The 14,690-nt window shown below is 42.2% G+C and overlaps 1 protein-coding gene across 7 annotated transcripts in view; it reads right to left on the reverse strand.

Annotated features, from left to right (window-relative positions):
* Positions 1 to 232: 232 nt before the first annotated feature.
* The window catches only part of GOLGB1 (golgin B1), a 103,528-nt gene continuing 89,070 nt past the window's right edge, over positions 233 to 14,690 (reverse strand). For 6 of the 7 annotated variants that reach the window (XM_011236729.3, XM_034659217.1, XM_034659228.1 and 3 more), the window contains 7 exons: positions 10,941 to 11,106; positions 10,602 to 10,739; positions 4,898 to 5,041; positions 4,011 to 4,108; positions 3,375 to 3,509; positions 1,888 to 1,993; positions 233 to 1,621 (listed from right to left, as the gene is read on the reverse strand). In XM_011236729.3, the coding sequence (XP_011235031.1) occupies positions 1,487 to 1,621; positions 1,888 to 1,993; positions 3,375 to 3,509; positions 4,011 to 4,108; positions 4,898 to 5,041; positions 10,602 to 10,739; positions 10,941 to 11,106 (922 nt within the window). In that variant the 3' untranslated portion in view covers positions 233 to 1,486. The remainder of the gene's footprint in view (positions 1,622 to 1,887; positions 1,994 to 3,374; positions 3,510 to 4,010; positions 4,109 to 4,897; positions 5,042 to 10,601; positions 10,740 to 10,940; positions 11,107 to 14,690) is intronic. The other variant, XM_034659231.1, reaches the window with a different exon arrangement.

A 14,690-nucleotide genomic window follows, 5' to 3' on the forward strand; every position in this document is an offset into this window, starting at 1 on the left:
GAATTTCCTCATTCCACTTCATCACCCTAGAGTCTAGGGGCTAAGACCAGAATGTCACATGCAGCCATTAACTGGTGCTGGCCAGGGAGAAGGAAGCCTGAATGGGTTACTACCCCTGAATCCATTCCTGGATGCCCGGCCCCCTCCTTCCCCAGCTACCTTCCTTCCCCAGCATGCAAGCACTTGTATACAAACACCGTGTATACAGCCTTTCACACATGTACCACCACAATTTCTGATTCTGAAAATAATTTTATTATTTTACAGTTGTTCAGGAAGTTCCTGGGTTGCTAGGACCAAGATCTGGTCGCCACAGAACAAAGGATCACAGCAGATCAATCAGTCCACCAGTTTTCTCTCTTCTTTGGGTGATAAGAGCAGGCAGAGGACACATCATGTGCATAATGAGAAAATAACCAGCAGGTAAGGGTGGGGGAAGGGGAGGCGAGAACAGGCATAAATGGAATTCAATCCTGGCTGCCATGCTTAGGCTTAGATTTAGCTATTTTGTCTTCTCTGTATTTACCCTCCACTTTCCTCAGCTCTCTGTTACCATAGAGGGCAGATGACTATGGGCTGAGAAACTGGAATAGTTAGCTCCGTACCTCCAGAAGCCAGGCGTGGTCATCAGACCAGTCAGATCCCCCCAGTGGGGGTCAACGTCTCACCTAGGGCTAGCTCCGCGTACACCGCTTTAGGGCCCACATTTGAGGCATGCCCAGACCACACAGGAATGGCAAGAATCTGATTCCCACTGTCCATAGCCAGGTCTTCCTTTCAACGAAGGAAAGGCGTGGGCCATTTACTACCTCAGTATAAATGGGCTCAAGGGCATATGCAACAGGATCCTATCCTTACAGTCCAGGACCACAAATCTAACTCCAGTTATGTCTGAACAGCCAGGGAAGGAGATGCTGTCCTACCCTGTGATCTGGCAGCCAAAACCCCTGGAGAGTTCTTCAGCTCCCACCCTATTTTCCAAGGGACCTACTCAGCTATCCTATGAGATCCTGTTCCCCAGAACTTCATTTATGGCAGGTCCGCCTTCCCTCTGAAGCAGGAGGAAATGTAAGGTAAATGAGGCAAAGAAAGTATCAACTGAAATGATACTGGACGACAGATTATTAGGTTTATTACAACCATCTTCTAAGCTGAGAGACATTCCTCAGCATTTTTCACAGGACCACAAAAAATCAGGGCCCTGCAAAATCTGAACAAATCCCAGGCTCAGTGACCAACTGTGTGGCCCTCCTCAGATTACGCAGAAGTGTTCAGGCCCCGGGCAGTAGAAGAAAGCAGACTCGCCGGTCCCTGCAGATCTGCCCCGGGCTCACATCCACCTCTGTTTGTGCAGGCACTTTCTGTGGAGAGTTGGAGAGAGGACCTGTAAGTGGGAAAACTACTCCACTAGAATTGATGGTTTTGATGTTAGAGGTGAGGGAATTCCAAGTTCTGAGGGGAGTGGTCGAAAAGGTGAGAATTCAGTTTATAGATGGCCTGTGAAACATAGAATGAGCAGGACATGAATCATCAGGAAGTAGATGGCAGCTAGCAGTGGCACTCGTGTCCGGGAATGACAGAGTGAACGCAGGACCCGCTTCCATCCAGCACCACTCCGGGTCTGAAAGAAAAATGTAAAAGTCAGAGAATCTTATCCTACAGGGATATGTCCCTTTCCCTTCTCCAAACACTGTAGGAAAGAGGCATCCTGAGAGAAAGTCCCCTCAGGGTCACTTGGCCAGCTCCACTAGGTTCCTTCAACCTTCCATACCCTTCCACTCTGAGATCCATCACTGCCTGGACTTTCACCTTCCTTTTCCTTGACCCCTTGCCCTCGATGCAGTCAGCCCTGTGTGACAGTACAGTCCCCGCTCTTTACGCTCTTACCCTTCGACAAGTGCTGCTCGTAAGATCTATTAACAGTGCCTGCTCCTGAGAGCCGCAGGAGCCAATGATGGGAGACCGAGCGGAGTCCCATTCACTGTGCTCCAACCTGTGTTGAGAAAGAAAAGAGACATGGCTTGGTTCACAGCACGAGCAGCTGCTCAGGTGAAGTCTTCCCCGTCATCTTGCCGTGTGATGTGGCACCAGAGACTTGCAGCAAAGGCTGCTCCCACAGTTCCTGCCCCCACACAAGCCAGGTGCGGGCGAGTGGTTTCTTTCACCAGCAGCAATGGTGATGGTAACTACTAGGAATGGATGCCTACTATGTATCAGATTTTGGATTGGGTGCTGTACATACATTTAATCCTCAGGTTTGAGGTTGGTGTTACTATCTTCAAAGTTAAGGCTTAAAGAGGTAAAATGTCTTGCCCGTGGTGGCATGGACAGTAAGAGGGAGAGCCAGAATTCAAAACCCAGGTTTGTCTCTAAACCTCATGTTCTTTTTTTCCAATACACTAGAGAAACTCATTAAATTCTTTTTCATTTACTAAAGGCTAACAGGCAAAAGCATCCAAGAAAAATTTTTGTGGCGTTCTTAGAATTAAACCAAACTGGCAGCCTCTACTACTTTCTTCATTTTTTACTGATTTGCTTAATACTGGAACTTCTCCATTTAATGACGAAGCTGCCTTTATCCCCTCAATCGTTTTCTCACAAAAATACGAACTGCATCAAAGGGGCTGCAGTAACACAGCCCATCTGATCAAACATCGGCCTGTAGGGATGCACTTTTTAATTGTGCTGGGGATGATGGAACTCTTCACTCCTCCATATGAAGGGATGTCCATTAGCCTAACACTCTTGACCTCTCTTTGCAGGTCACAGAGTTTTCTCCTGGCGAGAAAGAACACTTTAATCTGATTTGTGAGTCTGGAAGAAGAAATGAGGGAGCCCAGCCTTGCTCCATCCTGCCAGTTTCCGTCTGAGAGCCAGGCTGACTACACAGTACACCTTCTGTGTCTGTTCCTCCAGATGGTAAGCTTTTTGGGGGCAGTTGTGACCTGGGACAGCACAGACTGGCAGGACGTGGGTCAGTATGTCAACTTCTGTAGGCAAGGCCAAGGACAAATGAAATGCCTGTAAATGTTGGTGAGATACTTGGCTGCTTTTAAACAACAAGTGCAGTGAGTTGCACATACACCACAGAGCACATGTGAATGAAGCTCTAACATGAGAATGGCAGTACGGGGCCTACGCAGGCAGCACGTGATCAGCTACCTAAACTTGCATTCTGCACCAGGGCCAAAGAGGACATCGTGGAGGGGTTAAGCTTGGATTAATGTGGCTTGTCTTGACCCCAAATTCACTGCAGCACCTATCTCAAGATGGGAGTCAGATCCCAAAGACTCCCAAGCCTGGCCACTGAAATGTACACGGTGTAATCAGAAAGGATCAGAAGTGAAGAGAGGCTATGTCCCACAGCCCTTTACCGCCGGATCTGCTCCTCGGCCACGGAAAGGGCAGTCTCAGCGGCCACTCTTTGGTCTCGTTCTTCTTCTAGCAGCTTCCTCAGTTCGTTCATCTCCTGTTTAGTGTTGCACAGCTGCTGCTGGGCTTCTGAAAAGCTTAAAATGAAAGGACAAAAACAGCATCAGTAGATGCAGAACACAGTTGCTGATACAAGGGATTCAAAGTCTTCATAAGGTTATAAAGCAGGAAAATGTCTAAAAGTTTGTACAAACACAAAAAATCGAAAAAGGAAAAGAATTTTAAAAAAGGAACATTTTAAAAGCATAGTTGTTGCAAAAAGCTGCAGAATATGCCTTAAGAGATTTTAGGGATTGACTGCATATCTTTCATTTGAATACCATAGGGTTAGTGGTGTGTGTGTGTGCGTGTGTGTGTGTGTGTGTGTCTGCGTGTGTGTACATGCTGGTGTGCTGCTTTTGTTTTACAAACTTTTCAACTTTACAAATTTATTAAATTGTTACTGTTTAATCCTCACATCAGTCCTGTGAGGCCAATAAGAAGACATATTAAATCCACACACTGGGCCCCTGGTCCACGAGATGACTGCCCGTTTCTGTACACACAGGGCACGCTAGGGCTGTGGGCTGCTCCCCCACCTGGGCTGTGGCTCCCTTAGTTCTTCAGGATCACTCTTCCCGTGAGCTCCACTCTTTTCCTGGGGAGCTCCTGGAGCAACATCTATATTCAGTGGCCCCTAGAAGAATAAGTTTAGTAATTCAGTGATGAAAGCACTTAAGAAACTGTGTGGGCAAAATGAGAACACACTGAACACCAGAGTGAATGAGACACCTCGGAGAGGAACAGCTCCACTGGTCATCCTCTTCAAGTGCAGAGTCAGAAGTGAGAATCTTCTGCTCTAGGAGATTAATCTTCTACCTGAAACTCTGGATTAGATTTTTTCCCCAGATTCTCATTTTTGAATCCCTCCTCCTAAAAGTTGAAAGGCTGACCACTTAAAAGCTTATCGGCTTTCTTCTAGCAGAGGCTCATGGATTTTCCAGAAGCTACTCTGATCCTTCCCTTGTTTGACTCCCCCTCCCAAACCTTCTCCTCCTTCCCTGGCCTATTCATCTCCACGCCAATTCTCACTCCCACCTCCCGCGTCAGCAGTGCGCTCCTGCTCGAGAGCCCCACCTATTTCGTTTCTCAGGGCCAAATCTTCCTACAGCTTTCTTATTTCTTGAAGCAAAATCCACAGTCCTAGTGTCAGAGTTCCAAAAGCCTCAGTCATCACTGTTTCCCATTCACTTTTTGATTTATCTCCCACCATTTCACTGATGCTTTCCCTTCTCATCCCTTCACTCTGATTTTTCTAGGCCTTATTCCCAACTCAGCAAACACTCTCCTCCTCTGACTTTTCTCCATCACACCTAATTAATCTTCAGCCTACAGCACCAGCCTCTTCCATGCTGCTCTTTATGTTTCACCATCTGCGCTTAATTTCCTAACCCTCTTCCCAGCCTCTCGCCACCTTCTTGCTCACCGCTTGCAGCTCCTGGACCTGCTTCTCCAAGACTGCGCAGTGATTAAAAAGGTCAGCGTAGTGCTGTTGGTTTTCACGAAGACTCTGACTGGTATCGCAGAGCTGAACTGAAAGGGTATTTTTCTCTTCAAGCAGTTGAGAGAACTGAAACAGAAGAGAGGGTGAGCACCATCCCATAGGACTGTTTCACGACAAGCAGTGCTTAGGAAGACTCTCTGAAGTTTCAAAGTTCTAATTGTTTTTAATGTAAGACCTTTACTTCAATAATGGTAACGACAGCATTGTGTGTTCCTTCAAAGTGGGGAAATTCAAAATTTTTCAACTGAAAAGGAAAACAATTCTGGAGGAGTAGTAGGAGACTTTATTTGTGGTGCCTAATACATTGACTGGGAAACCATAAAGCAGGACCCCATAAGCAATCCGAGAGTATACACTATCCTAGGTATGTAAGAGAAGAAAGACAGCAGTGTGGGTCCAAGATGAAATTACTAACAAACGACTGTCGTCCTCAGAACTCAATATGAGATAGAGCTGTCACCTAGAAATCTGTACAACCATAGTACTGGGCACACTCTTCAATGCTATAGAGAGTTACAAGTTACCAGGGAAGTAGAAAAAGAAATTGTAATGTGTGGTGGGGGGGAAACAGAAGAAATCCTAAATTGCCTGTGTACATGTAAGAAACTACACCGGGTGCAGCACGCACTCTCACATGTGGAAATATTGTAGTCTCTCAAAGCAGGACCTTCCTCTAGTACCTGAGTAACATGTCTAGCATCAGGGGTGTTCACCTCCGGACAAAGCAGCCCAAGCCATTTTTCACCATGTCAAAAACAGAAGATTATTTTTATATTAAGCAAAAAATTTACCCACTGTAGCTCCTATCCAGTGATTTGAATTCAGTCCCCTGGAACTAGAATTCTAATACCTCACTTGCAGGCTGTCAAGTTTCAAGTTCTAGTTATGATTAACATCTGGAAACATTAACAACCATAGAGATGTCTCTCCGAAGTACCTACCGTAGGACTGTATGCATTATGTGAAGGGAAACTGGTGTAACTGGAAGCATATTCAATCTTTTCCTGAGTATTCTGGGTTAATATTTGTGTAGAAAAGTTGATGTGGATTGCTGGAGGGGAGATGGGTGGGGGGATGGGGTTACTGGGTGATGGGCATTAAGAAGAAGGGCATTGATGTAATGAGCACTGGGTGTTAAACCCAACTAGTGATGAATCACTAAATTCCACCTCTGGAACAAATAATATACTACATGTTCACTAACCTGAATTTAAATTTTTTTTAATAATATTTTTTTATTATGTTAGTCACCATACAGTACATCCCTGGTTTTTGATGTAAAGTTCCATGATTCATTAGTTGAGTATAACAGCCAGTGCTCCATGCAATACGTGCCCTCCTTAATACCCATCACTAGTCTATCCCATTCCCCCACCCCCTCCCCTCTGAAGCCCTCAGTTTGTTTCCCAGAATTAAAAAAAAAAAAGTTGACTCAATGTCCAGAGAGGAGAAGATACATTTTTCTAGACATACTCTGACTGGGAAGGACATTTGATGCATACAGAAAACTAGAATAAGAAATACCTATGGGGGCACCTGGGTGGCTCAGGGGGTTAAGCATCTCCCTTCAACTCAGGTCATGATCCCAGGGTCCTGGGGCATCGGGCTCCCTGCTCTCCCTGGGGAGTCTGTTTCTCCCTCTCCCTCCACCCCTCCCCCCTGCTCGTACTCTCTCTCACTCTTGTTCTCGCTCAAGTAAATAAATAAAATTTTTAAAGGAAAAAAAAAAGAAATCCACATGGTATAACAAAAATATTTGCATAGCCAGAATGAAAATCACAACGAATAACCTTACCTCTGAAGAGCAAACAAAACAAATGACAAACAGAAAAGAAATGAGCAGTGACTTGCCCAACATCATGTGGCTAACAGATGACAGACCAGGGCTCAAGTATGGTTCTTCATTCCAAGTCTAGAACTCTACCTACATGATGGCATCCCGACTGAGGATTCAGAAAGGGAAGTGAAGCAGGTTATGGGTTTTGGGGTGAGTAGGAGCAGTTAGTAAAGAAAAGAATATAAATGTTTGAGAAGCAATACTAATCTGAAGACAGGGGTAGATGACAACTACTGGGTTCTGTGATAGAGAGTAATAAGATCTCCTAACAAACGAAGCTAATTTTCCTGGCCACCAAGTGGTACCAAAAAAACAAAAACAACCCCCAAACAAAAACCCAATCTCTCAGTATTGAAAAACACTTTTTTTCTTTCACAAATCTAGAGGAGAAAAGATAGATCTGCTTATTGGAAGCAAAACCCCCTTAACTGGAGAAATCTAATTGCTTATAAGCCACCCTCATAAAAACCACCTTTTATACTGTTTGCGTTATTCTACTTAAGATTAGACATAGATCCCTATAGTTTAGGTGTTGGCAAACTATGATCCAGGGTCTACTGCTTTATTTTGTAAATAAGGTTTTATTGGAATATAACCGCTCTGTTTATGTACCATCTATGGCTACTTTTGTGACACAACCACAGAGCTGAATAGTGGTAACAGGCGGCGTAGCCTACAGACTGAAAATATTTACCATCGGGCCTTTAAGGAAGAGTTTGCTGACCTCTGTTCTAGCTCATAAGCTGTTGTGCTTCATTGTATCTATGCTTATAAAAACAGAATAGGAGGGAGTAATCTAGACGACATTATATCAATAGTCATTCCTCTCCTGTCTTTAGGTTTTAGGTTACAAGTTTTTAAGTTTGCATTACATACAAACATTCAATCATGCTGGCAGAAATATATACAAAGCCTGAGTATCCACAGAAAGAATTAGGGCTTGGAGAGGAACATTCTATGCTGATAGCCCGTCTACTACAATTCCATTCTAGGGCCCAAGAAGCCATTCTCCTAGTTAGCCGGAACCCTCCTAGAGTGAGGCTCCAAGCTCATCAGATGATATGCTCCATGAGGGGCCGCTGTGTATTCTAACATATGACCAAGCTAATAGAAGGCAAATAATAGTTATTTGCTTGATGAATGAATGAATGGATGAATGAATGAATGAATGAATGACACTAGGGATAGAGATGCCTCTTTACAGTTGGTTTCTAAAGGAAGAACTCTTTCTCACCCAAAATGACAGTGACCCAGAGTAGTATTTCTCATACTTTGATTAAGTGATATATGAAGTATATCTCAATAAAGCTGTTAAAGAAAACATAACTTCGACTATGACCCAGAACCTAGTATGTAAATATATATAAGTGAAACTAAAGTTTCTCAAAACAAGATAGACTCTTTACTATATATTACATAATTCCTACATATTTCTAATCTCTTTTGTTTTGTAAAAAGCACTACTTGCAATAGCCCCAAACTGGAAAAACCCCAAAGTCCTTTAACAGCAGAATAAACTATGGTATATGCCTACAATGCAATGCTATATAGCATGAGAATGGAAAAATCATACTATCTACAACAACATGGATGAATCTCACAAAATAAATGAAGTAACGTAAGAGAGAAGATATAATTCCATGTATCTATAGTTCTAAGGGTGTGGTAATAAACAGAAAAGGACATGAGGGACTTCTGGAGTTCTGATATGTTCTGAATCTTGATCTGGGTGCCGGTTACATAGGTGTGCTGTATTTATGATTTGTATGCTTTTTATATATTTTACTTCGGTAAAACTTTTACATTAAAATTTTTTAGTTGCTACCCACTAAAATGACCTCATCATCTACTAACAGTCCTAAATCTCAGGTTAAAATACTGTCCTAGAAAGACAAATGCCCAGAGTAATTTACAGTGATTTTCAGGAGAGCAAATGTAACAGCTGACATGGTATCTAATTTATGGAAAGAATGAGAACTGGATAGCAGCTGCTCTGGAGCCCCTTCAATACTCCCAGACAATTACCCCAGTAAAGGGTCTACAGTTTTACCCATTCATTTGGATCAACAAACTTATTTTTTAAAAATGCAAATTTTTCTGCCAAAGTTAATAGTCTTATCAGCCCCTGATACTTCAATGTCGATTAGTTGAATTTAACATCTAATCAATACCATCTACATAAGCTAGGTACCGAGGTTTTCCACATATGTTATCATATTTATCTCAGAATGACCTCCTCCTAACACCCTAGGCAAATTACTTAATACCTCTGGGCCTCAGTTTCCCTATCTGTGATATCGCCTACCTATCCATACACACACCAATCTGGACATTCACAGGTCTCCTAACAGCCAATCTTTGTACTCTAGAGTCAAAATGATCTCTTAAAACCCTTCTAGTTCTAAAATGAACTACCTAGCTGGGTGCCTCTGAAGAAGGCAGAACTAGGGAGGTGCCATTCGAGAATACTGTAATAGTCAGAAAGCAACAGGAGTATAATGATTAATGATTCATAAGTGGTGGCGGGGTGGGGGAGGGGGAGAGGAGAGGCAGATGAAGGAGGAAGAGAAGCCAGAGAATGAATGAGAGAGAAGAGATGTGAGAAGGCATCCCAGAATGATTTTCTTTAATCTTGCCTTGGTGAGACTGGGTCTAGGGACCAGATGGCAAGGTGGCTTTTCCCTACAGAAATACGTCCCAGGGGTGTTATACGCAACTGGTGAATTGCTGAACACTACATCTGAAACTATTACATACTATGTGTTGGTTAACTGAATTTAAATTAAAAAAATAAACATTAAAAATAAAAAAATTAAGGGACGCCTGGGTTGCTCAGTTGATTAAGCGTCTCCCTTCAGCTCAGGTCATGATCCCAGGGTCCTGGGATTGAGTCTCACATTGGGTTCCTTGCTCAGTGGGGAGCCTGCTTATCCCTCTGCCTACTGCTCCCCCTGCTTGTGTGCCCTCTCTGTCACAAATAAATAAAAAATATTTTTAAAAATCTTATAAAATTTTTTAAAAAAATTTAAAAATTAAAAATTAAAAAAAAAGAAAAAAGAAGAAATACATCCATCTATCCCAGTATGCTTCCTTAGAGTGTGTGGACTGGCATGGCTGGGGTTTGGGAAAAAGCTGGCTTCTTTAGTTCCAGAACATTAGACACTAATGAGGAAGCCTACAAATGAAGTGGAATGAAGAGCAGACCTCTCACCTCTAACTCTGCTATCTTTTTTTTTTGTTCAGTTAGCCACTGTATAGTACACAGTTTTTGATACAGTGTTCAATCATTCATTGGTTAAGTATAACATCCAGTGCTCATCACAACACATGCCCTCCTCAATACCATCACTCTGTTACCCTATCCCTGCTATCTAATCACTTCTGAAAAGTTTCCTTCCTCCTTCCTGAGACATTTTCCTATTGCACACTGGTGAGAAACAGAGAGGAAGGTGTTGGAGGATTTGTGGGGAGATACCTTAATATTACCAACAATGGGTACAGATAGGGAGACAATGCTGGGGAGCAAGGCTTCTTAAAAGAGTTGGATTTTTTAAATTCTTATTGAACAGATTTCTCCAAATCATTCCCAAGGATGCTCCAAGGATGAGGAAAGGAAATGACCCTGTGTCCAGTGCCTTGGGGTAAGCAACCCAGACTCCAAGAAAGTAAATCTTCTGTATCCTGAGATACGCTACAGCTAGAACCTAGGCTTAAACAACTTCTACTGACCTCCTGGCTTCTGGTCACAGAAATAAGAAACTGAATTCCAGTCTAGCAGGAAACACTTACCTTGCTGTTTAGTTGCTGAATTCTTAATTCTTTTTGGTGAATTTCCTTTAGGCTGTCATTGAGCTGAGTCCTAAGAACGTCTGTCTCATAAACTAGGTTTTGTGATCCACCTAGGGATGCTGATGTCTCCAGGGATGCCTGCCAGAGTACAAACACTGATGAAGTTCCCTCCTAATGCTGTTCATGCTTAATTCCTTCCCTCCATGAACTCTGTCCACCTCATAGGAGGTCACGAGACAGCTTGCCTAAGAGTGGCAGATGGGCATTTGGCTTGTAGGAAGCTGATGCTTCCTGGGTGGTGGTTACCTCTGAGTAGCAATGAGCACTGAAATTACTCACCTGTCTTTGGTACTGTACTTTGAGGGCCTCAGTCTGGGAGGGAGGAGATCTCAATTCCCTCATAAGATTCTGCAGATGACTGAGCTGGTGATCTTTATCTGAGATAGCCATAAGGTACTGCTCCTTCATTCTCCTCTCCTGGGCTTCCCAGGAGCTCTTTTCCATCCTACAAAACACGTAAAATATTCAGGCAAAAAAATACTTGTGAGACACAGATGAATAATTACATATCCAACACAGTATTATGGGCTGTAGAGATGTGGTAAAGAAAATACATCACCAGAGCAAAAATTACATTATAAATTGAACTGTAGAGCCAGATGATGAAGCTGAACTAATAAAAGGATTTCAACTGGCAGGACTGAGGATGATTTCACACAAAAGCATTCCAGGTTCTGTGAACATACTAAACAAAAGTCACAAAAAATGAACACATATACACACATACATACTGAATTTTGGAATTGTAGAAGACAGTATATAAAGTGGACAGGGTAGGAAATGGGGATGGAGAAGTGAGGTTGGATCATGTGGGGCACCGAGTAGCATGCTAGATAAACGTTATTCTGTAAGCAGTGGGAAACCACTGTAATTCTTCAGAAAGGTAGTGCCAGATGCAGACTAACATGATAATTACGAAAATGCAATGCTACCTAGAGCAACTGTAGAGTCTTGAAGGAACTGGGTTCAAATGCTGGCTCTATCATAAACTAGGCATAAGACCCTGAGTAAAGTTTCTTAATCTCTCTGCACTTCACTGGTAACATGGGAAAAAAACTATTCCTTAGGATTATTCTAAGGATTAAATGAGACACCATATGTCATGCACCAAACACAGAGCCTGTCGTATCAAAATCACCCAACAAATATGAGCTGCTGCTATTTCTATTTACTCCCCAAATTTGGCCAAGAGGGGGGTTTCTGTTTGACCCCAGCTCATTTTTTGTAGCACTGGCAAAACCTGTGCCTCTGGCACGTTCTTTAGTTCTACTTCTCTCTACACTCTGTCTAAAAGTACTCATTAGGGTTGTAACCAAATTCCTGCAGCACCTCTTCACTTTGAAATAGTACCCATGTCTCTATTTTTTCCAATAGCACAAGGTTTTGTTTGAATTGCATCTGACTTTTTTGTCTTTTACTCTAGAAAGTAAGGAAAAATGGTTCCTTCGTTTCTAAATGGCATATACCTATTATGAAATAAACCTGCTTTGCTAAAAAGTGAGTTGGATTATAGTCAAAACTTTTTTCAAAAAGGCAGAGCCCAAACTTAGAAACTAAAATAAAATTTTATTACAAGGCCACTACATGTAAAAGGCACAGGATTTTCAGCACTTCCTTTGATATCTGGGAAAAATGACAGAGAATAATTTAAGAGTGGAATGCAGAAGAAAGATCATAATCTTTCATAAAAAGCTTCAAGATGCCATTTTTCTGGAAGGTAGTCATGGTGTAGAAAGAGATGCTCAATGGAGAGTAGGGCATAAGGAACAAAGCTGATACTTCACAGAACTCAGCCATAACAGGGAAATACCTCACTTATGCCTTGTGTAAGACAGCACAGGAACCAGAACAGAATAAGCAAACCAGTAGCCACAAGGGGAAGACCAAGGTTGTGGTATAAATCCAGGCTCTCCTAATAAGCCAACCCTGAGCCTAATAGAAGCTTGAACAGGATGTTCCAGCTTTTTCATGTTTGAAAAGCTAATTTCCCCCAAGTAGATCAAGAACAGGCACAGGTCCTGAAGGTATTCAGCTAAAGAAATTGGTCTTAAAGTCAGGGAATCAAACCTGTGTCCTCATTTTCTTCTTCCTTCTCAAGGTGAAGTAAAATATCTTCCTTTCCTTCCCCTAATTTACTCACATTCACTTGAAATATAATTTTACTTTTCTTCAAAATTGCTCACACGTAGAGGTAAAGAGAGAAAAGCTAAGAGAAAGGTAAATGGGGAGAGAGGGAGGGGGAAAAAATCAATACACCAGAAATCATTTTTTTCTCTTCTCTAAGAGTCAACTCTACAGAAAGTATCCTTTCTGAATGCCCTTTGAGGAAATTTAAAGAGGAATAGGTGTCAACAGAAAATAAGCCTTTAGAGCTTTGCAGCTCTTCTTAGGCTTATACTGGTAACTGGACACTTAATATATTTGTAGTTCCAGGTGACGTGGAGATAATAGGGGAGACATCAAGGTGATGCTCCCATGTGGTTCCAGTCACCTTTGGAGGTCTGTAAATTCAATGGTCAATATTAATATGCACCTGGAGGAAGACACACTGAAACCCTGATCTCTTGATGATGAACTGATTCTAAAAGATTCTAACAGAATAAAGTTGGGGTAGCTATTCCCTGGGCAACGGGGGCCAGAGATAAAGCTGAAAGGGAGCAAGTCATCTTTTTTTCTTGAGGTTCAATTCCAGAAAGAATAAACAGAAGAAATCTGTATTCCCAGAGAGCAAAAATTCCGTTTTTTTAATCTTCCCTGCAATCATCATTTGGTTAAAAATGTGTACTTATATTATCTGGGGAAGCTGTTGACTCCATGGAATAGGTTTGATATATTTTCACTTATAAGAAAGTCCATAAAGATGTTAAATATGAAAATTTTTTTAAAAAGATTTTATTTATTTATTTGACAGAGATAGAGACAGCCAGCGAGAGAGGGAACACAAGCAGGGGGAGTGGGAGAGGAAGAAGCTGGCTCCCAGTGGAGGAGCCTGATGTGGGGCTCGATCCCATAACGCTGGGATCACGCCCTGAGCTGAAGGCAGACGCTTAACCGCTGTGCCACCCAGGCGCCCGGAAAATTTTTTTGGATGTAATTTTATTGCACAAAATTTAAATCATCAAATTCTAAAAAGTGCTTTGCTCCAAAAATTTGACTTAAGGTTGATTTTGAAATGCATGTCATCTAAGGTCACTGAAGGAACAAATCACTTGTGTCTGCACATTAAAGAGCTGTCTTAGGGATGTTACAATAATTATTTTATTACATTGATATCTGTCATCATGGTAGCAGGAGAGGAATCTAGACTACACATGTATTCTCTGTATGCACTTGCCTATGGTTGCCCTGTAGCAGCAGGCGAGACAAAGCAGGTGCTGCTTGGTCAGCAGCACTTTCCAACATAGAGATTCTCCTTTTTATACCAAACCTTGAAAGTTCTGGGTTTGAAACAGCAATAAAGTCCCAACAGTGAGGCTGTAACAATAGGACTTGTTTTTACATACTGTTAAGCATTTATTCTTTGCCTTTTCTTTTTGGATCAAATTTGGTAGAAACATTGAAATTAAAAAAAAAAAATCACTGGAGTGGAAAGGTCATTGAACTGAGAGACCAGGTGGCAGAGAGTGTTAAAAGTCTTCTTCAATACTCATATTCATTCTTCTCCCTTCCTCCTTAATAACAGAACCTTGGTTTTTAAACCTGGGCACACGGCCTGTCTATATAAAGACAGATTTCTCAGCCTCCCCCCTGGTAGCTAGATATATGTGACTAAGTTCTTCTAATGAGACCTAAGTGGGATCGTATCCTAAGTGGAAACACCTAGTAAGTCTCCTTAAAAGAAAAGGGTGGTGATCTTCTCCTATATTTATCTTTCCTTCTGTGTAGAATGTCCATATAACAGGTAACACTCCAGCAACCATCCTGGAGCAGGAGGTAAAAGCAACATGCTGATAGTAGAGCAGAAAAAGGAGCTGTGGAGCTATTACACCATCTTCCTCCAGACTATCCTCCTCCAGACTTTTTCATATG

Source organism: Ailuropoda melanoleuca, chromosome 1 (assembly GCF_002007445.2).
Source record: "Ailuropoda melanoleuca isolate Jingjing chromosome 1, ASM200744v2, whole genome shotgun sequence".
NCBI lineage: Eukaryota > Metazoa > Chordata > Mammalia > Carnivora > Ursidae > Ailuropoda > Ailuropoda melanoleuca.